This window comes from Salvelinus sp. IW2-2015, linkage group LG32 (assembly GCF_002910315.2).
Source record: "Salvelinus sp. IW2-2015 linkage group LG32, ASM291031v2, whole genome shotgun sequence".
NCBI classification, from domain to species: domain Eukaryota; kingdom Metazoa; phylum Chordata; class Actinopteri; order Salmoniformes; family Salmonidae; genus Salvelinus; species Salvelinus sp. IW2-2015.
Genome location: NC_036871.1, coordinates 27058991 through 27082816, shown reverse-complemented (window position 1 = coordinate 27082816; position 23826 = coordinate 27058991). Strand labels below are relative to the sequence as shown.

The 23826-nt window shown below is 43.0% G+C and overlaps 1 protein-coding gene across 8 annotated transcripts in view; it reads left to right on the top strand.

The window, feature by feature from the left end:
* LOC111956576 (adhesion G protein-coupled receptor L2-like) overlaps positions 1-23826 on the top strand; it is a 144656-nt gene that overhangs the window by 84316 nt on the left and 36514 nt on the right. For 5 of the 8 annotated variants that reach the window (XM_023977064.2, XM_070436626.1, XM_070436628.1 and 2 more), the window contains exons 6-9: positions 14565-14867; positions 15768-15871; positions 16681-16866; positions 20714-20752. In XM_023977064.2, the coding sequence (XP_023832832.1) occupies positions 14565-14867; positions 15768-15871; positions 16681-16866; positions 20714-20752 (632 nt within the window). The remainder of the gene's footprint in view (positions 1-14564; positions 14868-15767; positions 15872-16680; positions 16867-20713; positions 20753-23826) is intronic. The other 3 variants (XM_070436627.1, XM_070436625.1, XM_070436631.1) reach the window with 1 other exon arrangement.

Below are 23826 nucleotides of genomic sequence, written 5' to 3'. Positions count from 1 at the left end.
ACAAAACAAAGGAGATGATTGGGACTTCAGGAAACAGCAGAGGGAGCACCCCCTATCCATATCGACGGGACAGTAGTGAGAAGGTGGAAAGTTTCAAGTTCCTTGCGTACACATCACGGACAAAACTGAAATGATCCACCACACAGACAGCGTAGTGAAGAAGGCGCAGCAGCGCCTCTTCAACCTCAGGAGCTGAAAAATTCGGCTTGTCACCAAAAACACTCACAAACTTCTACAGATGCACAATCGAGAGCATCCTGTCCGGCTGTATCACCGCCTGTACGGCACCTGCTCCGTCCACAACCGTAAGGCTCTCCAGAGGGTAGTGAGGTCTGCACAACGCATCACGGGGGCAAACTACCTGCCCTCCAGGACACCTACACCCCCAATGTCACAGGAAGGACAACAACCACCAACAACCACCCGAGCCACTCCCTGTTCACCCCGCTATCATCCAGAAGGCGAGGTCAGTACAGGTGCATCAAAGCTGGGACCGAGAGACTGAAAAACAGCTTCTATCTCAAGGCCATCGGACTGTTAAAACAGCCATCACTAACATTGAGTGCTGCTGCCAACATACTGACTCAAATCTAAGGCACTTTAATAATAAAAAATTGGATGTAATAAATGTATCACTAGTCACTTTAAACAATGCCACTTTATATAATGTTTACGTACCCTACATACTCATCTCATATGTATATACTGTACTCTATACCATATTACTGCATCTTGCCTATGCCGTTCGGCCATCGCTCAACCATATATTTGTATGTACATATTCTTATTCATTCCTTTACACGTGTGTGTATAAGGTAGTTGTTGTTGAAATGTTAGATTACTTGTTAGATATTACTACCATGGTCGGAACTAGAAGCACAAGCATTTCGCTACGCTCGCATTAACATCTGTGTATGTGACAAATAAAATTTGATTTGATTTCGATGTTCATTATTCTACAATGTCGAAAAATAAAGAAAAACCCTTGATTGAGTAGGTGTGTCAACTTTTGACTGGCACTGTATGTGTGTGTGTGTATGTATACATGCATACATACATACATACATACATACATACATACAGTTGAAGTCGGAAGTTTACATACACTTAGGTTGGAGTCATTAAATCTCGTTTTTCAACCCCTCCACAAATTAATTGTTAACAAACTATAGTTTTGGCAAGTCGGTTAGGACATCTACTTTGTGCATGACACAAGTAATTTTTCCAACAATTGTTTAGACAGATTATTTCACTTATAATTCACTGTATCACAAATCCAGTGGGTTAGAAGTTTACATACACTAAGTTGACACTGCTTTAAACAGCTTGAAAATTCCAGAAAATGATGTCATAGCTTTAGAAGCTTCTGATAGGCTAATTGACATAATTTGAGTCAATTGGAGGTGTGCCTGTGGATACATTTCAAGGCCTACCTTCAAACTCAGTGCCTCTTTGCTTGACATCATGGGAAAATCAGAAAAATCAGCCAAAACCTCAGATTTTTTTTGTTAGATCTCCACAAGTCTGGTTCATCCTTGGGAGCAATTTCCAAATGCCTGAAGGTACCATATGTTCATCTGTACAAACAATAGTATGCAAGTATTAACCACATGGGACCACGCAGCTGTCATACCGCTCAGGAAGGAGACGCGTTCTGTCTCCTAGAGATGAATGTACTTGGTGCAAAAAGTGCAAGTCAATCCAGAACAACAGCAATGACCTTGTGAAGATGCTGAAGGAAACTGGTACAGAAGTATCTATATCCACAGTGAAACGAGTCATATATTGAACAAACCTGAAAGGCTGCCAAGCAAAGAAGAAGCCACTGCTCCAAAACCTTCATAAAAAAGCCAGACTACGGTTTTGCAACTGCACATGGGGACAAAGATTGTACTTTTTGGAGAAATGTCTCTGGTCTGATGAAACAAAAATAGAACTGTTTGGCCATAATGACCATCGTTATGTTTGGAGGAAAACGGGGAGGCTTGCAAGCCGACACCATCCCAACCGTGAAGCACGGGGTGGCAGCATCATGTTGTGGGGCGCTTTGCTGCAGGAGGGACTGGTGCACTTCACAAAATAGAGGCATCATGAGGAGGACAATTATGTGGATATATTGAAGCAACTTCTCAAAACATCAGTCAGGAAGTTAAAGCTTGGTCGCAAATGGGTCATCCAAATGGACAATGACCCCAGGCATACTTCCAAAGTTGTGGCAAAATGGCTTAAGGACAACAAAGTCAAAAGGTATGGGAGTGGCCATCACAAAGCCTGACCTCAATCCCATAGAAAATTTGTGGCAGAACTGAAAAAGCATGTGTGCGCAAGGAGGCCTACAAACCTGACTCAGTTACACAGCTCTGTCAGGAGGAATGGGCCGAAATTCACCCAACTTATTGTGGGGAGCTTGTGGAAGGCTACCCAAAACTTTTGACCAAAGTTAAACAATTTAAAGGCAATGCTACCAAATACTAATTGAGTGTATGTAAACTTCTGACCACTGTGAATGTGATGAAAGAAATAAAAGCTGAAATAAATCATTCTCTCTACTATTATTCTGACATTTCACATTCTTAAAATAAAGTGGTGATTCCTAACTGACCTAAGACAGGGAATTTTTCTGAGAATTAAATGTCAGGAATTGTGAAATACTGAGTTTTAAATGTATTTGGCTAAGGTGTATGTAAATTTCGACCTCAACTGTGTGTGTGTGTGGTGTGTTGTGTGTGTGTGTGTGGTTGTGGTGTGTGTGTGTGTGGTGTGTGTGTGTGTGTTATATAATTGTATAATGTTTCGAAATGTTTATGTAGTATTTTTTTTATTTTTAAATTTTATCCCCTTTTCTCCCAATTTTCGTGGTATCCAATCGCTAGTAATTACTATCTTGTCTCATCGCTACAACCCCGTACGGGCTCGGGAGAGACGAAGGTCAAAAGCCATGCGTCCTCCGAAGCACAACCCAACCAAGCCGCACTGCTTCTTTACACAGCGCGCTCCAACCCGGAAGCCACCCGCACCAATGTGTCGGAGGAAACACCGTGCACCCGGCCCCCTCGGTTAGCGCGCACTGCGCCCTGCCCGCCACAGGAGTCGCTGGAGCGCGATGAGACAAGGATATCCCTACGGCCAAACCCTCCCTAACCCGGACGACGCTAGGCCAATTGTGCGTCGCCCCACGGACCCCGGTCGCGGCCGGCTGCGACAGAGCCTGGGCGCGAACCCAGAGACTCTGGTGGCGCAGCTAGCACTGCGATGCAGTCCCTAGACCACTGCGCCACCCGGCGAGCCTATGTAGTATTTTTATAATTAGTTTTGATACTTTTTTTGTATTACTATGTAAAAAAACAAGCATGTTATGTATTTGATACCTGTCTAATTCCTCAAAGATATATGAAAACGCCAAGATTCATTTGAATTCACTACACGGTTATGTGATGTTAAAACACAAAGGTTCTCAACACACAGACACCACACCAGTGATCAATATTTTGATGGTTCCAACTCCTAAGAAAAGACTCACTATTAAGAGATTGTTTTGCTCCGACGTGCCAATAGAATGCATCCCTTAGTGTCGCCCATTACAACATTTGTAGTACACTTAGAAGTATTGTCTGAGATGCCTCAAAACATCGACTTGGGTCTCGGTCCAGTGAATTCAAAAGACTAATCAGGGGAGACTATAATGCCAGGAGCATTTCAAAGTAACGAAGGGAGAAAACATTCATTGCTTTTGAGGTAGCATTGATCTGAGAAGCATTAAATTTGAGCGTTCAATTCATAACTCAATGAAAGGAGCAGTGCCGCTGGAGAAATGTAGATCCTCCCGCACTTTAAACAATGCCACTTTATATAATGTTTACGTACCCTACATTACTCATCTCATATGTATATACTGTACTCTATACCATCTACTGCATCTTGCCTATGCCGTTCGGCCATCGCTCAACCATATATTTGTATGTACATATTCTTATTCATTCCTTTACACGTGTGTGTATAAGGTAGTTGTTGTGAAATTGTTAGATTACTTGTTAGATATTACTACATGGTCGGAACTAGAAGCACAAGCATTTCGCTACGCTCGCATTAACATCTGTGTATGTGACAAATAAAATTTGATTTGATTTCGATGTTCATTATTCTACAATGTCGAAAAATAAAGAAAAACCCTTGATTGAGTAGGTGTGTCAACTTTTGACTGGCACTGTATGTGTGTGTGTGTATGTATACATGCATACATACATACATACATACATACATACATACAGTTGAAGTCGGAAGTTTACATACACTTAGGTTGGAGTCATTAAATCTCGTTTTTCAACCACTCCACAAATTAATTGTTAACAAACTATAGTTTTGGCAAGTCGGTTAGGACATCTACTTTGTGCATGACACAAGTAATTTTTCCAACAATTGTTTAGACAGATTATTTCACTTATAATTCACTGTATCACAAATCCAGTGGGTTAGAAGTTTACATACACTAAGTTGACACTGCCTTTAAACAGCTTGGAAAATTCCAGAAAATGATGTCATAGCTTTAGAAGCTTCTGATAGGCTAATTGACATAATTTGARTCAATTGGAGGTGTGCCTGTGGATACATTTCAAGGCCTACCTTCAAACTCAGTGCCTCTTTGCTTGACATCATGGGAAAATCAGAAGAAATCAGCCAAAACCTCAGATTTTTTKGTTTGTAGATCTCCACAAGTCTGGTTCATCCTTGGGAGCAATTTCCAAATGCCTGAAGGTACCATGTTCATCTGTACAAACAATAGTATGCAAGTATTAACACCATGGGACCACGAGCTGTCATACCGCCCTCAGGAGGAGACGCGTTCTGTTCTCCTAGAAGATAATGTACTTTTGTGCAACAAAGTGCCAAGTTCAAGCCCAGAACAACAGCGATGGACCTGTGTGAAGATGCTTAAGGAAATGGTAACAGAAGTATCTATAATCCACAGTCTTTGAAGACGAGTCAGATATGACATAACCTGAAAGGCTGGCCAAGCAAAGAAGAAGCCACTGCCTCCAAAACCTTCAAGTAAAAAAGCCAGACTACGGTTTTGCAACTGCACATGGGACCAAAGATTGTACTTTTGGAGAAATGTCTCTGGTCTGATGAAAACCAAAAATAGAACTGTTTGGCCATAATGACCATCGTTATGTTTGGAGGAAAACGGGGAGGCTTGACAGCCGACACCATCCCAACCGTGAAGCACGGGGGGTGGCAGCATCATGTTGTGGGGGCGCTGTTGCTGCAGGAGGGACTGGTGCACTTCACAAAATAGATGGCATCATGAGGAGGACAATTATGTGGATATATTGAAGCAACTTCTCAAAACATCAGTCAGGAAGTTAAAGCTTGGTCGCAAATGGGCATCCAAATGGACAATGACCCCAGGCATACTTCCAAAGTTGTGGCAAAATGGCTTAAGGACAACAAAGTCAAGGTATGGGAGTGGCCATCACAAAGCCCTGACCTCAATCCCATAGAAAATTTGTGGGCAGAACTGAAAAAGCATGTGTGCGCAAGGAGGCCTACAAACCTGACTCAGTTACACCAGCTCTGTCAGGAGGAATGGGCCGAAATTCACCCAACTTATTGTGGGGAGCTTGTGGAAGGCTACCCCAAATTTGACCAAAGTTAAACAATTTAAAGGCAATGCTACCAAATACTAATTGAGTGTATGTAAACTTCTGACCCACTGTGAATGTGATGAAAGAAATAAAAGCTGAAATAAATCATTCTCTCTACTATTATTCTGACATTTCACATCTTAAAATAAAGTGGTGATCCTAACTGACCTAAGACAGGGAATTTTTCTGAGAATTAAATGTCAGGAATTGTGAAATACTGAGTTTTAAATGTATTTGGCTAAGGTGTATGTAAATTTTCGACCTCAACTGTGGTGTGTGTGTGTGTGGTGTGTGTGTGTGTGTGTGTGTGTGTGTGTGTGTGTGTGTGTGTGTGTGTGTGTGTGTATATAATTGTATAATGTTTCGAAATGTTTATGTAGTATTTTTTTTTATTTAAATTTTATCCCCTTTTCTCCCCAATTTTCGTGGTATCCAATCGCTAGTAATTACTATCTTGTCTCATCGCTACAACTCCCGTACGGGCTCGGGAGAGACGAAGGTCAAAAGCCATGCGTCCTCCGAAGCACAACCCAACCAAGCCGCACTGCTTCTTTACACAGCGCGCCTCCAACCCGGAAGCCACCGCACCAATGTGTCGGAGGAAACACCGTGCACACGGCCCCCCTCGGTTAGCGCGCACTGCGCCCTGCCCGCCACAGGAGTCGCTGGAGCGCGATGAGACAAGGATATCCCTACCGGCCAAACCCTCCCTAACCCGGACGACGCTAGGCCAATTGTGCGTCGCCCCACGGACCTCCCGGTCGCGGCCGGCTGCGACAGAGCCTGGGCGCGAACCCAGAGACTCTGGTGGCGCAGCTAGCACTGCGATGCAGTGCCCTAGACCACTGCGCCACCCGGGAGGCCTATGTAGTATTTTTATATATAGTTTTGATACTTTTTTTGTATTACTATGTAAAAAAACAAGCATGTTATGTATTTGATACCTGTCTAATTCCTCAAAGATATATTGAAAACGCCAAGGATTCATTTGAATTCACTACACGGTTATGAGTGTTAAAACACAAAGGTTCTCAACACACAGACACCACACCAGTGATCAATATTTTGATGGTTCCAACTCCTAAGARGAAGACTCACTATTTAAGAGATTGTTTTGCTCCGACGTGCCAATAGAATGCATCCCTTAGTGTCGCCCATTACAACATTTGTATTGACACTTAGAAGGTATTGTCTGAGATGCCTCAAAGACATCGACTTGGGTCTCGGTCCAGTGAATTCAAAAGACTAATCAGGGGAGACTATAATTGCCAGGAGCATTTCAAAGTAACGAAGGGAGAACATTCATTTGCTTTTGAGGTAGCATTGATCTGAGAAGCATTAAATTTGAGCGTTCAATTCATAGCTTCAATGAAAGGAGCAGTGCCGCTGGAGAAATGTAGGGTTAAGCCACATGGAGAGATCCGACAACACAGGCAGAAGGAAGGCCATGCTGCTGCATACAGATGTAGGATCTTAATTTGAGCCAGTTTGCTACAGCTGGAAAATAAACCTGCAGCAACAGGAAATGTTTATTATGTGGATTATAATTGATTTACATTTTTGTAGGGGTTCAGAAGCCTTTTTAAACCTCAAGTACACTAGGCAGGAAAGTTCTCCTGCAACATGGTAATCAAATGAAGATCCTACATCTGTACATGGACTTGGAAAAAGCTAGTAAGTGAGATTCTAATGGCTTAAATCTTATTCTGCCTTACAAAGCTTGCTAATATCAAATCGACATTCGGCTCATTCTATATGGCTGCTTATAAAACTCAGTTATACATATTGATTTTGATGTTTTTTAAACATTGAAGTGTGCCATGATGAAGCACTTGCTGGGCTCATTAATACATTGTATTGTGACAGACACACAGTGAGGCTTTGGGGATTGACCTTTATACTCTTAGAAGCGCAGAAACAAAGGGAATATTTACGCAGATCTCATGGGTTGGTCCATGCCACTTGGTGGATCAGGAGGAATTAACACATCAGCAAGGAGATTCATGTTTGTGTGTGTGTGTGTCCTGGATCAAGGTGCCAAGCGTATGGTTGGAACAACTCCATTTGTTCCTCTTGTTGACATGGCACAAGTCTTCATGAGTCTGACTTCATGATTAGTGGATTGTAATATTTTGACTTGTTGAAGTGGACATTTAAAGAACTGGAAGAGAGGCTGTTGATAGCTGAAGTGAACATGAAATAATACAGTATGTTTTTTGCTTGTGCCGCTAGCCACCTCCTTTTTTCTCCTCACATCTCAAAGTGGGTCCATGGGCTGGTGTCCCTGCCGGAGGTATGAGGTGTCATTCATTTTCAACTCTTGTAAATCCGAACACATAGCTCCAGAACCTGTCTGGTTGGCAGTGGCAGGGCTTTTTCTGTCTCTTGATCTTTAAGAACAAGTGTCAAGAACGCACACAGCAATGCAACTCCAATGCTGGACGTGGTATTTGCTCTAGTCCAATAAATACAGGTAATGAGCACACACTAGGAAGAAAACAACCTACACCTTTCACTTATTCACTTCATCCACTGTGTGATGGCAGTCATTTCTGCCCATTTCTGCCAGGAAGACCCATCATTTATTCMAAATTGTACTAAAGGCAACATCTGGAAAAACCTGTCTTCCCAGGGCAGTATAAAAGGGCTACAGTATGTGACCAGGTGGTTCACTTAGACCCATTACCGAAGCTACTAGCTACACAGGACTGATGTTCACATAAGCGCCTCACATAGGCTCGAGCAGAGCAGGGTGAGACTGCATAAAAACAAACTAATGTAATATTCATGTCTTCTGGGTGTTGTTTCTCTATCATTAGCTACTGGCGTAGGGATCTTCAAAAAAGCAACACCAAAACTGTGGCTCACAAGTACTGCTGTTTACTTCCTTTAAGTTTAAGATATTCAGACACACTCACCCTCACACCATTCCTTATTCATGGGGTTGCAGTGTAGGATGGTGGTGCGTTGGCGTGACGTCCAACAGTTTGGTACAGGCTGTTTTGTCTTCTTATTGCAGTCCACGTAGGTGGCCACATTCACACTTAGACAAATACTGTGTGAATTAAGATAATGTCATAACGCCCTCAAGTTTGAAGTTAGGAGGATTCTGAGTTTTGGAAGTTCACTGAGACTTAGCTTAATTATTTGGATATATTGTTACGCTGATATAGTGGCACTCCAGTATTTTACATTTTCAATCAGTCGGTTGACTATTTAATCAACCCTTTCATTTCACCAATCATTGATTTCAAAACAAACCTTAAATTGTGGTAAAGACTGAAATAACTTGTTTCTGCAGAAGTCAGAAGATGTCTGATTCTTGCASACCACAGACACACTGATGGTGATAGCCCATTATTATGTTGTTTCCCTGTCAAACTTTCTTAGATAACCTTCACGGCGTTTTCCCAATTCTTCAGAGATAATGGCAAACATGTCCAGACTCCAGAGCCATGGGAAATCTGGCTTTTATGAGGGGGGGGACTAGGCCTTTAACAGAAATAGCTATCTTAGACAAACAGCATAGCTATGCCTCTGATCATCTTATCATGGTTTATTTCATTATTATTTCATTTTTCGAAAGATGTTAAAATATGGAACTTTATCTACATTTATCATCTTGAATTTTAGTGAAGGGTATTGCTTATGCTTAATTAACCCTTTCCTCCATCCTCAAAGGTCCCTTCTATTTGCGATGTATTCTGTCTAGTTCATTCTATTTAGTTGTATCTAGTTTTGACACGTTTTTCAGTGGACAGTATTTCCTTTGCTTTCCCAGTGTCCTGYACTCGATTCCATTCTATCTAGTTACTTCTATTCAGTTTTCAGAACTTCCTAAAAAAGAATCTAGTGCTGCTCAGCCTCTGAGCACCTCGTGTTATTTATAACAGATTAAACATATGCCACCCAGAGTGTCCTAGGCTTCTGCCTCCCACCAAGAGAGACTTTAAAGGCCCAGTGCAGTCAAAAATGTGATTTCCTGTGTTTTTATATTTTTCACACTATAGCCCTATTCGCACGGGACTAGTATTAGTCATAGARAATGATCGAGGCCTCTAGTGGCCAAAAGGCCATATTAGCAAGGAGGCTCCATTGAGGGCTTCCACCATTTTAATGTAGTCAACTGGGTGGGACTTCCAAATTCATTGGTTGATCCCTCCTGGTGACACTGTTTGGAGGCATGTCCAAGCGTGTTATCAGGAGGGATAAGCCAATCGTGAAGAACAAATTGTACTACTTCAAAATGGAGATTGCCTCAGTGGCGCTGACGCTATAATGGCACAGATACAACGATTAGTCCTCTATCTCTATGGTATTACTAGAGRACTTTTGTGTAATTATTACCCCAGAATGTCTGTTATTTCAGAGGACGATTCGGATGGGATAAATTCTWTACAAACGGACAGTTTTTAAAATAAATTGACAGTTATTACAGAAGCCTGGAGGTTTTTATTCTAGGCCTGGAGATATTTCAACGTGTCTAGGTGATAACAGGATACACTGAACTCCAGCTTGGCTCCCAAGTTTCTAAACCATACCAAATCATCTTTGGTATACTGTCGCCATAATATTTGAATTGAAGAAATGTGATCATATTTTTGCGATCCGCGGTAGAAGACGTCCTTAATTCCCCCAGCCTGCAGATGTGAACTAAACAGCGCACTTGTACTTGAGATGTGTTTTTAGGCTATGGATGAGAAAGTGAACTTGTAATTTCCCCAAATGAAGCTCAGTTGTAAATGCTGCTTAACAATCTATTAACCGCAAGGGTTACATTAAATAGGCTCAATGTTTTTTACTGCCGCATTTGCCGATGTTCAAATCATTGGCACAAAACTTAGAAACGAAAGCATTCACTGTGAAAGTTAAAACATGTATCCCCTTCATACACTATATATGCAAACATTTGTGGACACACMTTCAAATTAGTGGATTCGGCTAGTTAAGCCGCACCCGTTGTTGACGGGTGTATAAAATCGATGACACAGCCATGCAGTCTCCATAGACAAACATTGCCAGTAGAATGGCCTTACTGAAGAGCTTAGTGACTTTCAATGTGGCACCGTCATAGGATGCCACCTTTCCAACAAGTCAGTTTGTCAAATTTCTGCCCTGCTAGAGCTGCCCCGTAAATGCTGTTATTGTGAAGTGGAAATGTATCGGAGCAACAACGGCTCAGCCGCAAAGTGGAAGGCCAAACCAGCTCAGACCACCGAGTGCTGAAGCGCGTAGATCGTAAAAATGGTCTGTCCTTGGTTGCAACACTCACTATCGAGTTCCAAACTGCCTCTGGAAACAACGTCAGCACAAGAACTGTTGTGGCAACAGTTTGGAGAAGGCCCTTTCCTGTTTCAGCATAACAATGCCCCCGTGCACAAAGCAAGCTCCATACAGAAATGGTTTGTTGAGATCGTGTGGAAGAACTTGACTTAAAAAATACTGATCTGGTGATTTGTGCTTGTGCACATAATTACATAACTCTATCTCCCCCAGTAAAATGAATCCCATATGAATTGGGCATATGAGGTTGGAATTATACTGTGAAATTGTGAAAATTATGATAATGCCCTTTTAGTGTAAGAGCTGTTTGGGAGGGAGTTTTGGCCTGCCTGTTGACATCAGCAGGCGGTAAATTAGTTAATATAAGGAGTCACAAACCAGTTCTCTGCCAGTAACAGCTAGTTTTCAGTTTTCCCCTCCCCACTCAGACCACTCCCAGACACTCCTAGCTAAATTCTTGCTTGAGATATTGCTATTTGCTAAGAATATATTTTTGTTTGTTTTGAATTAAAACGGTCAAAAATAATCACAGTAAGGTACTTAATTGTTACCCAGAAATTATTTGATATTGAGATAAAAAGAGCTGCATTGAACCTTTAGGCTTTTGAGTGAAATGACAGCTAATTGAGATGGCCCCTCTTTGGGCTGAGTGCTAGCAGAGGACACACGGCTTTCAACCGCCATTGGTGAAATGGCTCATCATAATCAAAAGAAAATTGTAGTGTGTGGCCGGGCGGTGGATGGAGACATCAAGAGAAATGTAACAGGAAAATGGGCCTCTTTGACAAGTGGTTTAGATTCTATTTCTTTAGTTGTTGTTTTTTTTCWAAAAAAAAATTCCCTTCATCTGTCTATCGCTGTAGAAAGGAGGTAGTCAGKGGTTCACACTCAGGCACTTCCAAATTACAACTAAACCAGAATTCCAGTGCACATCAATAGCTATAATAGTCTCTAGAGCGTACATTAGACTGGTGCACAGAGAATAGTGACACTGCAGTGTGAGTGTTTTTCTCAGTATGCTGGTATTTTGCAGTTTCCGTAAGCATTTAGTTTCTCACAGCCACTTGGGATAGGGACCGAAAGAGTGGTAGAGAGAGAGAGGGACACCGACAGAGAGACCGGAAGTTACACTGAACAAAATTATAAACGCAACATGTAAAGTGTTGGTCCCATGTGTCATAAGCGGAAATAAAAAATCCCCAAAATGTTCCATACACACAAAAAAACGTATTCCTCTCAAATGTTGTGCACAAATTAGTTTTACATCCCTGTTAGTGAGCATTTCTCCTTTGCTAAAATAATCCCTCCACCTGACAGGTGTAACATATCAAGAAGTTGATTAAACAGCATGATCATTACACAGGTGCAGCTTGTGCTGGGGACAATAAAAGGCCACTTAAAAATGTGCAGTTTTGTAACACAACACAATGCCACAGTTTTGAGGGAGCATGCAATTGGCATGCTGATTGCAGGAATGTCCGCCAGAGCTGTTGCCAAATAATTTAATGTTAATTTCTCTACCATAAGCTGCCTTCAACGTAGTTTTAGAGAATTTGACAGTACGTCCAACCGGCCTCACAACCGCAGACAACGTATAACCATGCCAGCCCAGTATTTCTGTCTTTAATAAAGCCCTTTTTTGGGGGGAAACTAATTCTGATTGGCTTAGCCCGACTCCCCAGTGGGTGGGTCTGATGCCAAGTGTATGGGCCTATGCCTTCTGAGGCCCACCCTTAGCTGCACCTCTGCCTAGTTGTGAAATCCATAGATTAGGGCCTAATTTATTTATTTTAAGTGACTGATTTCCTTATATGAACTGTAACTCAGTAAAATCGATGAAATTGTTGCATGTTGCCTTTATTTTTTTATTTTTTATTTTTTATTTATCCGTTATTTTACCAGGTAAGTTGACTGAGAACACGTTCTCATTTGCAGCAACGACCTGGGGAATAGTTACAGGGGAGAGGAGGGGGATGAATAAGCCAATTGTAAACCTACTTATAATTTTGTTCAGATTATAAGATCCTCTCAACATCTGTTCTCACAACAATAAACTGGACATATGTCAGTGCCATTTGCATAGTTACTTAGTGCTCAGAAATGTGTGAACGAGCAATTGAGTGTGTGGCTGACAGACAGACGGACACACAATAAAGGAATGAGTACGGCCCAATTAAACTCTGCTTCTGCCATGGGAGAAAAGGTCATTGAGTGAAATGTCATAACACAACAACACTGCAACACGGCTGACTGATCCTGCCTGACATTTCTAAATAGAAATGTGTCGCTGCCTGGGACCCTTTTTTACCCTCTTTTTCTGAGAACCACGTCATGCTAGATTTAATGTATTGTTGGTTATGCACTTTCAGCTCTTTTTTCCTTAACACAGACAGACACAGACAGGACATTGTTATGAACTTCAATATTCCACTGAAACAGAAACACTAAACAAAGACGACGAGTCTCTTCAGAGCCCAGACGCTAAATGTGGGCATTGTCAYCATTCAGGTGGGGAGGAAATGGAGATATGTGTCTGATGATGGAGCGTCAGATAGCAAGATATTGCCTGTTCCCTGGGCCTCTGAAGAGAGCACTGCAGGACTCTCAGAGTAGCAGACCTCCTTGTGGGAAGCCACCTCTTATCAGCGCTAGCAATCGTGTGGCTGTGATATGTAATCAGTCAGGCAAGAGGCAGCCAGTGTAGTCATCATGCTCATACGCAGGCTGTACGCATACTGTTTTTATTGATCTATTTTCTTATTTTCTTTCATTCATTCTACTGTACATTCACAGTGCTGTGACCACACAAATGGGTAGACACTGTAGAAAAGGCCTAGGGACCACACCTTCTTGGTGACCACAGCACGCACGCGCACACACACACACCACACACACACACCACACACAACACACAACCACACACACACACACACACCACACACAACACACACAACCACACACACACACAACCACCCACACACACAACACACACACACACACACCACACACACACACCACACACACACACACCACACACACACAACACACACCACACAGATGTTCTTTATAGCTGTGCATTGAATACAGCAGCTGAGCATTATAGCTGATGTATGGTTTTTGCCCAGAGCATTCCAGTTTAGTTTTCTTACGTCGGCTTTATCAAGGGGAGAGATGAAAGGGAGGAGAAAATAGTCAAATGCAGGCAGGATTTGTCTTCCTTGTTGATATTAATCAGCCTACTGACTCTCCCTCAAGAAGGACATCACTGCCAAGCAGAGCCAGGCCAGGCAGATGCTGCTACACTACCTGTCCTCCTGTTATTTTCAAGATTGGGTAAAGGTGAAAATAGCTGAGGTAGTGTTTACAGGTTTCCTCCTAACAGAACAGAACAGAGAGGAGGAGTAGTGTGGAGTAATACCTGAGTGCTGCTGTAGACTCTCCAGTAGACGTGACTCAGTAGAGCATAGAGCAGCCATCCCTCCAAGCGGTGTGGAACTAAAACACTGAAACTACCTTGAACTTTCCCTGCTGACTGTTATATCTGATGTATGTCTGAAAGGTATAAAGGGAGTTCAAGGTAAGGCTGGGTTTTATTAAAGCTATAACCTCCACTTTCTCTCTGCTCTCTTCTTCTCCTAGTGCCAACTATAGAAGATGTCTCCCTCTCCTCGGCCCTGCCTGAGACAACCACTATCATCACCACCACCATGGTCATAGTCAAGGTCCCAGTTAACAGCACAGTTCCAGCAGACCCCAGGGATGGGAGAGAGAGAGAGGCGGGTAAACCAGYGGAGGACCCCCATGGTACAGCTGACCCCACCACCCCAGAGATCCCTCCCACCCCCAGGCGCTTCTGTGAGGGAGCGATGAGGAGGGGTATCTCCTGGCCCCAGGCACACACTGGAGCCACAGTGGAAAGACCCTGCCCCAAAGGAACCAGAGGTACTATCAGGAACCGGGAGGGAGGGAGTGTGTGAGTGTGTGTGGTGTGTGTGTGTTCCTCTGTATGAACATGTTAGTATGTTTACACATTGTCTTTCATATAGCTTTCCATACATTAGACAGGTGCCAAGATGTAATGTTCATTACCTACAATATGCTAATAGTGCCAAATAGTAAATMATTCCATGAATGAACTGTCAAAACAGACAATATAGGAAGATAAAAAAACAGTAGGTGGCATGAGGGGGATGAGTTATCATTGTTATTTCAATAATATGGAAATGCAATGTATGGAATGCAGACATGTCGGACATGAAGGCGTACCAATAGGTAGTAAGACTATGGCAACACTGTTCATTGTTGACAAGAATGCAGTAATATAAATATGTATATATATATATATAGCATTTTATTAATTGACAACCCGCAGTTAGACTATAAGGACACAGACAGTGATTCCTACAGTATACAGCTGAAATGTATGAGAATCTCTCACTGTGTAGTGTCCACTCAGTTAGACATTACAAAGCTGGCAATCTTCCTAGTTCCTACTGGTCAACCATGTTTCACATCATACCTTTTTTCTTTTTACCATGGCTGTCCTCAGTCATTTGTTTGTCCTGCTCTACAGAAGCCAGGTAAGTAAGAGGACAGGAGCAGTAGCAGGACAAAGAGATGTCCTGACTCTGTTTCATTTATTTCTATTGAACCTTTATTTAAACAGGCTTTTCTCGTTGTCATACAATCTCATTTGCAGGGGATATAACCGTGTATTCAAGATGGCAGTGTTCAGCAACATCACAAAAAGTTACGCAAATAAATGCACACATACTGTTCAATACACAATAAAAACAGACAATAGAGGGTTGTGTAACTGTTGTTTGTTGTGTGTTTCTCCAGGCATCGCCTCCTACCTCTGCACGGTAGCAGGGGGAACCTGGAACCCAAAGGGACCCGACCTCAGCAACTGTACCTCCCACTGGGTCGCTCAAGTGGCACAAAAGGTTGGTCAGCAGTGTCCTCCCATGGCTCCTGGGTGGCAGGGAGGGAAGGAACAAAACACCAACGTTTCTCTACTTCTTTATCTGAAAGGGAAAAGTGTATTTGTATTAGCATCTTGTTGGTTGCAACACTAAAGACGTGGTTTGCCCATACATTCTGTATTCCGCTGAATGACTTGTAGATGTGAACAAAAATACACATTCAATGCACTTTTCTCTGTAAAAAAATTCTCTGCCACTTTGAATTCCTCTCTGTAGCCTATAGCTTGCAGCATTTAATATTGATTTGAGTTTTAATCAGTATATGATACATTACTTGTATACTGGTCTGACACTGTGATGCCTATCATCCAGAGACGTTGCACCAATGACCCTGAGCCTATTCCTGCTGTGCTGTTTTCTTCCTTTCTCCACATTAAATCAGCAGTATCCATTGTTATCACATAGTTAACATACCACATTCCAGGTACAGATGTAGGATCTTCATTTGACCTGTATTGTCGCAGCTAAATAATCCTGCAGAAACAGGATTTTAACGTTTAGTCCAGTGTTGCATGATTGGTGGTTAGGCTATTATCTCGTCAAAATGAGGCTACATGGAAAGTGTAATACTGTTAATATAACTGTGTGTTAGTGCGGGTTTTCAGTGAATTTATGCAGTCAAGAAGCTCATCTGCATTTCCTCCGGCGCAGGAAAAGCTGCAGCAACAAAAGAGTGATCAAATCCAGATCTTACATCTGTATTTAGTAAGAAACAAGTAATTAAAAGCTTAAACAGTCCATTAATATTTACGTTTTTTCTCCAACTCTAGATCCGTAGTGGGGAGAACGCGGCTAACCTAGCCAATGAGCTGGCCCACCACACTCAGGGCCCGGTGTTCGCCGGTGACGTCAGCTCATCAGTGCGTCTCATGGAGCAGCTGGTTGACATCCTGGATGCTCAGCTCCAGGAGCTACGGCCTAGCGAAAAGGACTCGGCCGGGCGGAGCTTCAACAAGGTAATATAAAACAATACAGTGTCTTCGGAAAGTATTCAGACCCCTTGACTTTTTCCACATTTTGTTACGTTACAGCCTTATTCTAAAATGTATTAAATTGTTTTTCCCCCATCAATCTACACACAATACTCCATAAACAGTTTTTGAAATGTTATTTATACAAAAAAAAACTTAAATATACATTTACATAAGTATTCAGGCCCTTTACTCAGTACTTTGTTGAAGCACCTTTGCCAGCAATTACAGCATCGAGTCTTCTTGGATATGATGCTACAAGCTTGGCACATCTGTATTTGGGGAGTTTCTCCCATTCTTCTATGCATATCCTCTCAAGCTCTGTTAGGTTGGATGGGGAGCGTCACTGCACAGCTATTCAGGTCTCTCCAGAGATGTTTGATCGGGTTCAAGTCCGGGCTCCGACATTCTTGTCCCGAAGCCACACCTGCGTTGTCTTGGCTGTGTGCTTAGGGTCGTTGTCCTGTTGGAAGGTGAACCTTCGCCCCAATCTGAGGTCCTGAGTGCTCTGGAGAAGGTGTTTTCATCAAGGATCTCTCTGTACTTTGCTCTGTTCATCATTCCCTTGATCCTGACTAGTCTCCCTGTAAGTGCCACTGAAAACATCCCCACAGCATGATGCTGCCACCACCATGCYTMACTGTAGGGATGGTGCCAGGTTTCCTCCAGACGTGACGCTTGTCAATCAGGCCAATCTTGGTTTCATCAGTTCAATCTTGGTTTCATCAGACCAGGCAATCTTGTTGTCTGGTCTGAGTGTCCTTTAGGTGCGTTTTGGCCAACTCCAAGCGGGCTGTCATGTGCCTTTTACTTAGGAGTGGCTTGCGTCTGGCCACTCTACCATAAAGGCCTGATTGGTGGAGTGCTGCAGAGATGGTTGTCCTTCTCCCATCTCCACAGACGACCCAAGCCCCCCCCCCCCCCGATTAACAGGAGAACAAGTTCTCATTTGCAACTGCGACCTGGCCAAGATAAAGCTAAGCAGTTAAACACATACAACAACAAAGAGTTACACATGGAATAAACAAACATACAGTCAATAATACAGTAGAAAAATCTATATACAGCATGTGCAAATGAGGTAGGATAAGGGAGGTAAGGCAATAAACAGGCCATGGTGGCGAAGTAATTACAATATAGCAATTAAACACTGGAATGGTAGATGTGCAGAAGGTGAATGTGCAAGTAGAGATACTGGGGTGCAAAGGAGCAAGATAAATAAATAAATACAGTATGGGGATGAGGTAGTTGGATGGGCTATTTACAGATGCAGTGATCTGTGAGCTGCTCTGACAGCTGGTGCTTAAAGTTAGTGAGGGAGATATGAGTCTCCAGCTTCTTGTGATTTTTGCAGTTCTTTCCAGTCATTGGCAGTGGGTGCTGCTATGGTGACCAGTGAGCTGAGATAAGGTGGGGCTTTACCTAGCAGAGACTTGTAGATTACCTGGAGCCAGTGGGTTTGGCGACGAGTATGAAGCGAGGGCCAGCCAACGAGAGCGTACAGGTCGCAGTGGTGGGTAGTATATGGGGTTTGGTGACAAAACGGATGGCACTGTGATAGACTGCATCCAATTTGTTGAGTAGGGTGTTGGAGGCTATTTTGTAAATGACATCGCCGAAGTCAAGGATCGGTAAGATAGTCAGTTTTACGAGGGTATGTTTGGCAGCATGAGTGAAGGATGCTTTTTTTTGCGAAGTAGGAAGCCGATTCTAGATTTAATTTTGGATTAGAGATGCTTAATGTGAGTCTGGAAGGAGAGTTTACAGTCTAACCAGACACCTAGGTATTTGTAGTTGTCCACATATTCTAAGTCAGTAGTGATGCTGGACGGACGGGCAGCGATCGGTTGAAGAGCATGCATTTAGTTTTACTTACATTTAAGAGCAGTTGGAGGCCATGGAAGAAGTGTTGTATGGCATTGAAGCTCATCTGGAGGTTAGTTAACACAGTGTCCAAAGAAGGGCCAGAGGTATACAGAATGGTGTCGTCTGCGTAGGGGTGGATCAGAGAATCACCAGCAGCAAAAGTGACATCATTGATATATACAGAGAAAAGAGTYGGCCCGAGAATTGAACCCTGTGGTACCCCCATAGAGACTGCCAGAGGTCCGGAAAACAGGCCCTCCGATTTGACACACTGAACTCTATCAGAGAGGTAGTTCGTGAACCAGGCGAGGCAATCATTTAAGAAACCAAGGCTGTTGAGTCTGCCGATAAGAATGTGGTGATTGACAGTGTCGAAAGCCTTGGCCAGGTCGATGAATACGGCTGCACAGTAATGTCTCTTATCGATGGCGGTTATGATATCGTTTAGGACCTTGAGCGTGGCTGAGGTGACCATGACCAGCTCTGAAACCAGATTGCATAGCGGAGATGGTACGGTGGGATTCGAAATGGTCGGTGATCTATTTAACTTGGCTTTCGAAGACCTTAGAAAGGCAAAGTAGGATAGATATAAGATCAAATGAATCTACCACAGATGGACTCCAATCAAATTGTAGAAACATCTCAAGGGTGATCAATGGAAACAGGATGCACCTGAGCTCAATTTCAAGTCTCATAGCAAAGGGTCTGAATTTTGGCTTTGTCATTATAGGGTATTGTTTGTAGATTGATGAGATTTTTATTTTATTTAATCCATTTTAGAATAAGGCTGTAACGTAACAAAATGTGGAAATAGTGAAGGGGTCTGAATACTTTCTGAATGCACTGTATGTGACCCCAGGTATGCTAGTTAATACGAGTGCCATATACTGTATGAACATGCGTGTATATATCTGGGTAGGTAGTATTCCCTCCTCTCCTGCCCCTAGCCCCACCTGAGGAAAGGCAGCCCCAGCCCTTAGGGGGAGCTGTGGCTGAGGGTAGGGAGGGAGCATATTCTTCCAGCCATAGCCCCACCTTTTCCTAGAAATTACTGGGTTCTGAAATGCAGCTTTCTCACCTGGCAGCTCTAAGAGCTAATGGATAGCAGCCCCCTGCTAGCCAACACAAAGAATAACTCTCCTCTACCACCAGACAGGCAAGAACAGAGCTGCCTTCCCTCCTCCAGAGCACTTACCATGTCTCTCTGAGTGAAAGGCCCAAGCAGGAATCTTAAGGCCTAACTGCCACAGTCATAGAAATGAATGACAGTTTTACAGTGCTATTCAGAACGCAAAGGTGAAAGCAAAGTGGATTTGGACCAAAATGCACATGCGTAGTGTTTTCTTTTGTTACCTTTGTAGCTAGTCATAGACTGAACCTTTCTGTCTATGTTCTGACTGTACTGTCTTACAACAGCACAATGCTACACTCCTTCAGCCACGACTTAGCTAGCTGTGGGAATAATGAATCCGTCTCTTTTGACTGAGACCGAGACAGACCGACAAAGGCTCTAAATAAAACCCAGAGCTGGCAGACTGTTATAACCTCAGTGCCATGGAATCCAAATGACCCCCTCTGGCTTTGTTTATTGTCTCAATGCTTTATAAAGCATCGTTAATGCAAAGCATAGGAATTTAATCTCAGCAATTCCCCCTCTACAACGCTATGCTGTGCAGCTTTGTCTCTGCCAGCCAAGACCTTGTAGTTATGTAAGCTAGATGCATATTCAGATACAGCTTCCGAAACACATTTACAATGTGCTACATAATATATTGTGAGCTTCTTATTTCATCTACCTAACATAAGGTTTATATATTATAATTTCCTTCCTGATTCGAGTTGGGTAAGTGGTGTATTTTAGGATATGTGTTTTCTGAAGACACAGACTATCCTCTTTCTTTCCCCTAAGCTTTTTGCTTCCTAATGGTGTTTCTCTTGTTCTTGATCTTCTCTTTGTGTTAAAAAGCTTCAAAAGAGAGAGAGGACTTGCAGGGCATATATGAAGGTACTGTATACCTGCTGGTTCCACATAGACACCGTTGCCTCTTAAAGTATCCACAATATGCTCAGTAGCATTGGTGTCGCTATGCCATTGGCTGTCTGTCCGTCTGTGATGATCTGTTGGCTTGTCTGTATGCACAACGTGTCCACCTTTCTCTCTGCTTGTCCATCTGCCAGCCTGTCTATCTGCCTGTGTGTCTATTAGCCTGTCGGTATGCCCATCCATCTCTCTACCTCTCAACTCACCTGTCTGTTTGTCTATCTGCCTACCTGCCTGTCTGTCAGTCAATATGTCTTGCCTTATCTTTAATATCTCTCCTTCTATCACTTATCTCTCTCTCCATCCCCCTCTCTCTCAATCCCTCTCTCCATCCCTCCCTCCATCTCCTGTCTGCTCCTTGTGCGTTGTATGAGTAATTGCCTTCCCACGGCCGTAATTGTACCTCCCTGTCACCCGTAAGTGTGATCAAAGTGGCAGTGTACCCAGTTTTTCACTTGCTTACACTTTACCATTCTCAGCGTCTCCATGTTCTTCCTCTCGCTGACATTTTTGTGTTTGTCTGATGGATTCATGTTCAGTCCCATTAATGTGTTTATGTTCATATCGGATGTTGGGTCTTTTAATTCCTTTCTCTCTCCATGTCATTTTCCTTTGCTCCGAGTTTATAATGTGAGAGCAGGTCCTGTTGAAAGAAGCGGCTCTGGCGTAAACACAAAGTGGGCCTGTCTTACACGGCACAACCCAGCCTTCTCAGATCTCTTATGTCTCTCGCATCAGTCTCTGTTTGACTGGTCGGCGCAATCTTCACCATGATGAGTTAGGGCTGTTTTTACTGAKGTTTCTTTTACTGTGAAAAATTGGGATATGTCTCTGTCAACTTGATTTAAGGCTGTCTTCTTTATGCATCACCATCCATCAATAGACAATGTTAGTGAAGTCAGCAGCACCACCACCACCCAAGAATGTCCTGTTCGCTGTGGGGCATCTTGGGTAACATCCTTGTGATTGTTGCGTTGTGCGACCTCCACCCAGGCGAGAATAAAAGAGGACTCAATCAGAACAGTTTTTATTTTATTTTAACACTGTCACAAATTAGAGACATGAATTTGTTTCATTTTTTGTTCCTCCTTCACGCCTACAAGGGAAGGGGGGTTCTCGCCAGGAGGGAGGACCGTTGAGTGTTTCTCTGTTTGTCTGGGTGTAATGGTCCTAGGCCTGTAATCACTACTGCTACTCTGACGCTACCCTCTCCTCTCTCTGACACCCCTCTCCTCTCTTGACTCTCTTCCTCTCTCCTCTCTCCTATCCTCCCTATCCCCTCTCTGACTCCCCCATCACAGTCCAATAAAGGACACACCAATAGCGTTTGCCAGCCGAGAGTAATTATCACCTCTGAACAGTGCCTGCCGTAATTTGCGCAGTCAGACATCCAGCAGCGGGTGGTCCCTAAAGCACAGCGCACCCGAACGAACGGCAGATCAACGTTAGATGTTGTGTGTGTGGTCCTTAACAGAGGCTCTATCTATCCCATCTGAAGGGTCAGCACTCCCCCATAGAGAGACACAGACAGACACTATAGGTATCCGATTCAGAGCTGGACTGTAAGCTTATCATAGCTCTAGGTAATAATGGTAGCCATGCTGTGTGGTCTGTTTACATGTTGTGGTCATTGGTTAATCATCAATCTGGTTTGATAGCGAGGGACTACAGGGTTTAATCAATGATGTATATAAACCCTGGATTGCTGATGCAATGTATTGGTACTCCCCAGTAGGAGCAGTCCTCCATAGGAATGAATGGAATTCTACGATATTTCAATTAAATGTTTCAAGGACAAAATTACATGTATTTAAGTATTTTTTGTTGTTATACTGGGGACAGCAACATTAGTAATGAAAAAAATTCTACTTAAAAAAAAAATGTTTAGCTCACATAAAACAATTTAGAAGTATGCATTAAGGTGTCTGTAATAAAATAAATGTGGCAAAAACAAATATAGATATTAGTAAATGCATTTCTATAGCTTCCAATATTTTTTTTTACAATGCTGGGGGAGTGGTAAGATGGAGCCACGGGGCTTCAACACAGCGCCCGCATCAGTCATCTAGTGTATGTATAAATCATTGTGTTTAATCCCCCCAATGGTTAATCCAGGCAACAGTGTAATTGTGCCTATGGTCAATTAGTGTGTGTGTGTGTGTGTGTGTGTGTGTGTGTGTGTGTGTGTGTGTGTGTGTGTGTGTGTGTGTGTGTGGATGATAATCACAGCTTTGCACTAATTTGGTACAGTGAGTGACTTTTTTATTCCTAATTACACTATAGTGTAGCCTGGACCTCTGCTGTGGTTAATGGCACCTGTGGTTAAATTGTCTCTGGTTTATTGGGCCATGGGTTGATATGGATTTGTGGGGTTAATTATGCCAATGGCTAATGTTTATCTGTTGGGGTTAGCAAGCGTTTCTGTGTGGCTAATGGATATGCTAAGCTACATAAGAGTCTCATTGGGGCTAGCGTTAGCGATGCTGTGTGGATATAGATATGCTAAATACTGGGAGTCATCATGGGGCTAGCGTAGCGATGCTCTTGTGTGGATATAGATATGCTAAACTACATGGGAGTCATCAGTGGGGCTAGCGTTAGCATCTGCTGGTGGATATAGATATTGCTAAACTACTGGGGTCATCAGTGGGGCTAGTTAGGATGCTGTGGATATAGATATGCTAAACTACATGGGGAGTCATCAGTGGGGCTAGTCGTTAGTGCTGCTGTGTGGATATAGATATGCTAAACTACATGGAGTCATCAGTGGGCTAGTGTTAGTGCTGCTGGTGTGGAATAGATATGCTAAACTACATGGGGTCATCAGTGGGGCTAGTGCTGGCTGTGTGGATATAGATATGCTAAACTAGCATGGGAGTCATCAGTGGGGGCTAGTGCTGCTGTGTGGATATAGATATGCTAAACTACATGGGAGTCATCAGTGGGGCTAGCGTTAGTGCTGCTGTGTGGATATAGAATTGCTAAACTACATGGGAGTCATCAGGGGTACGTTAGTGCTGCTGTGTGGATATAGATAT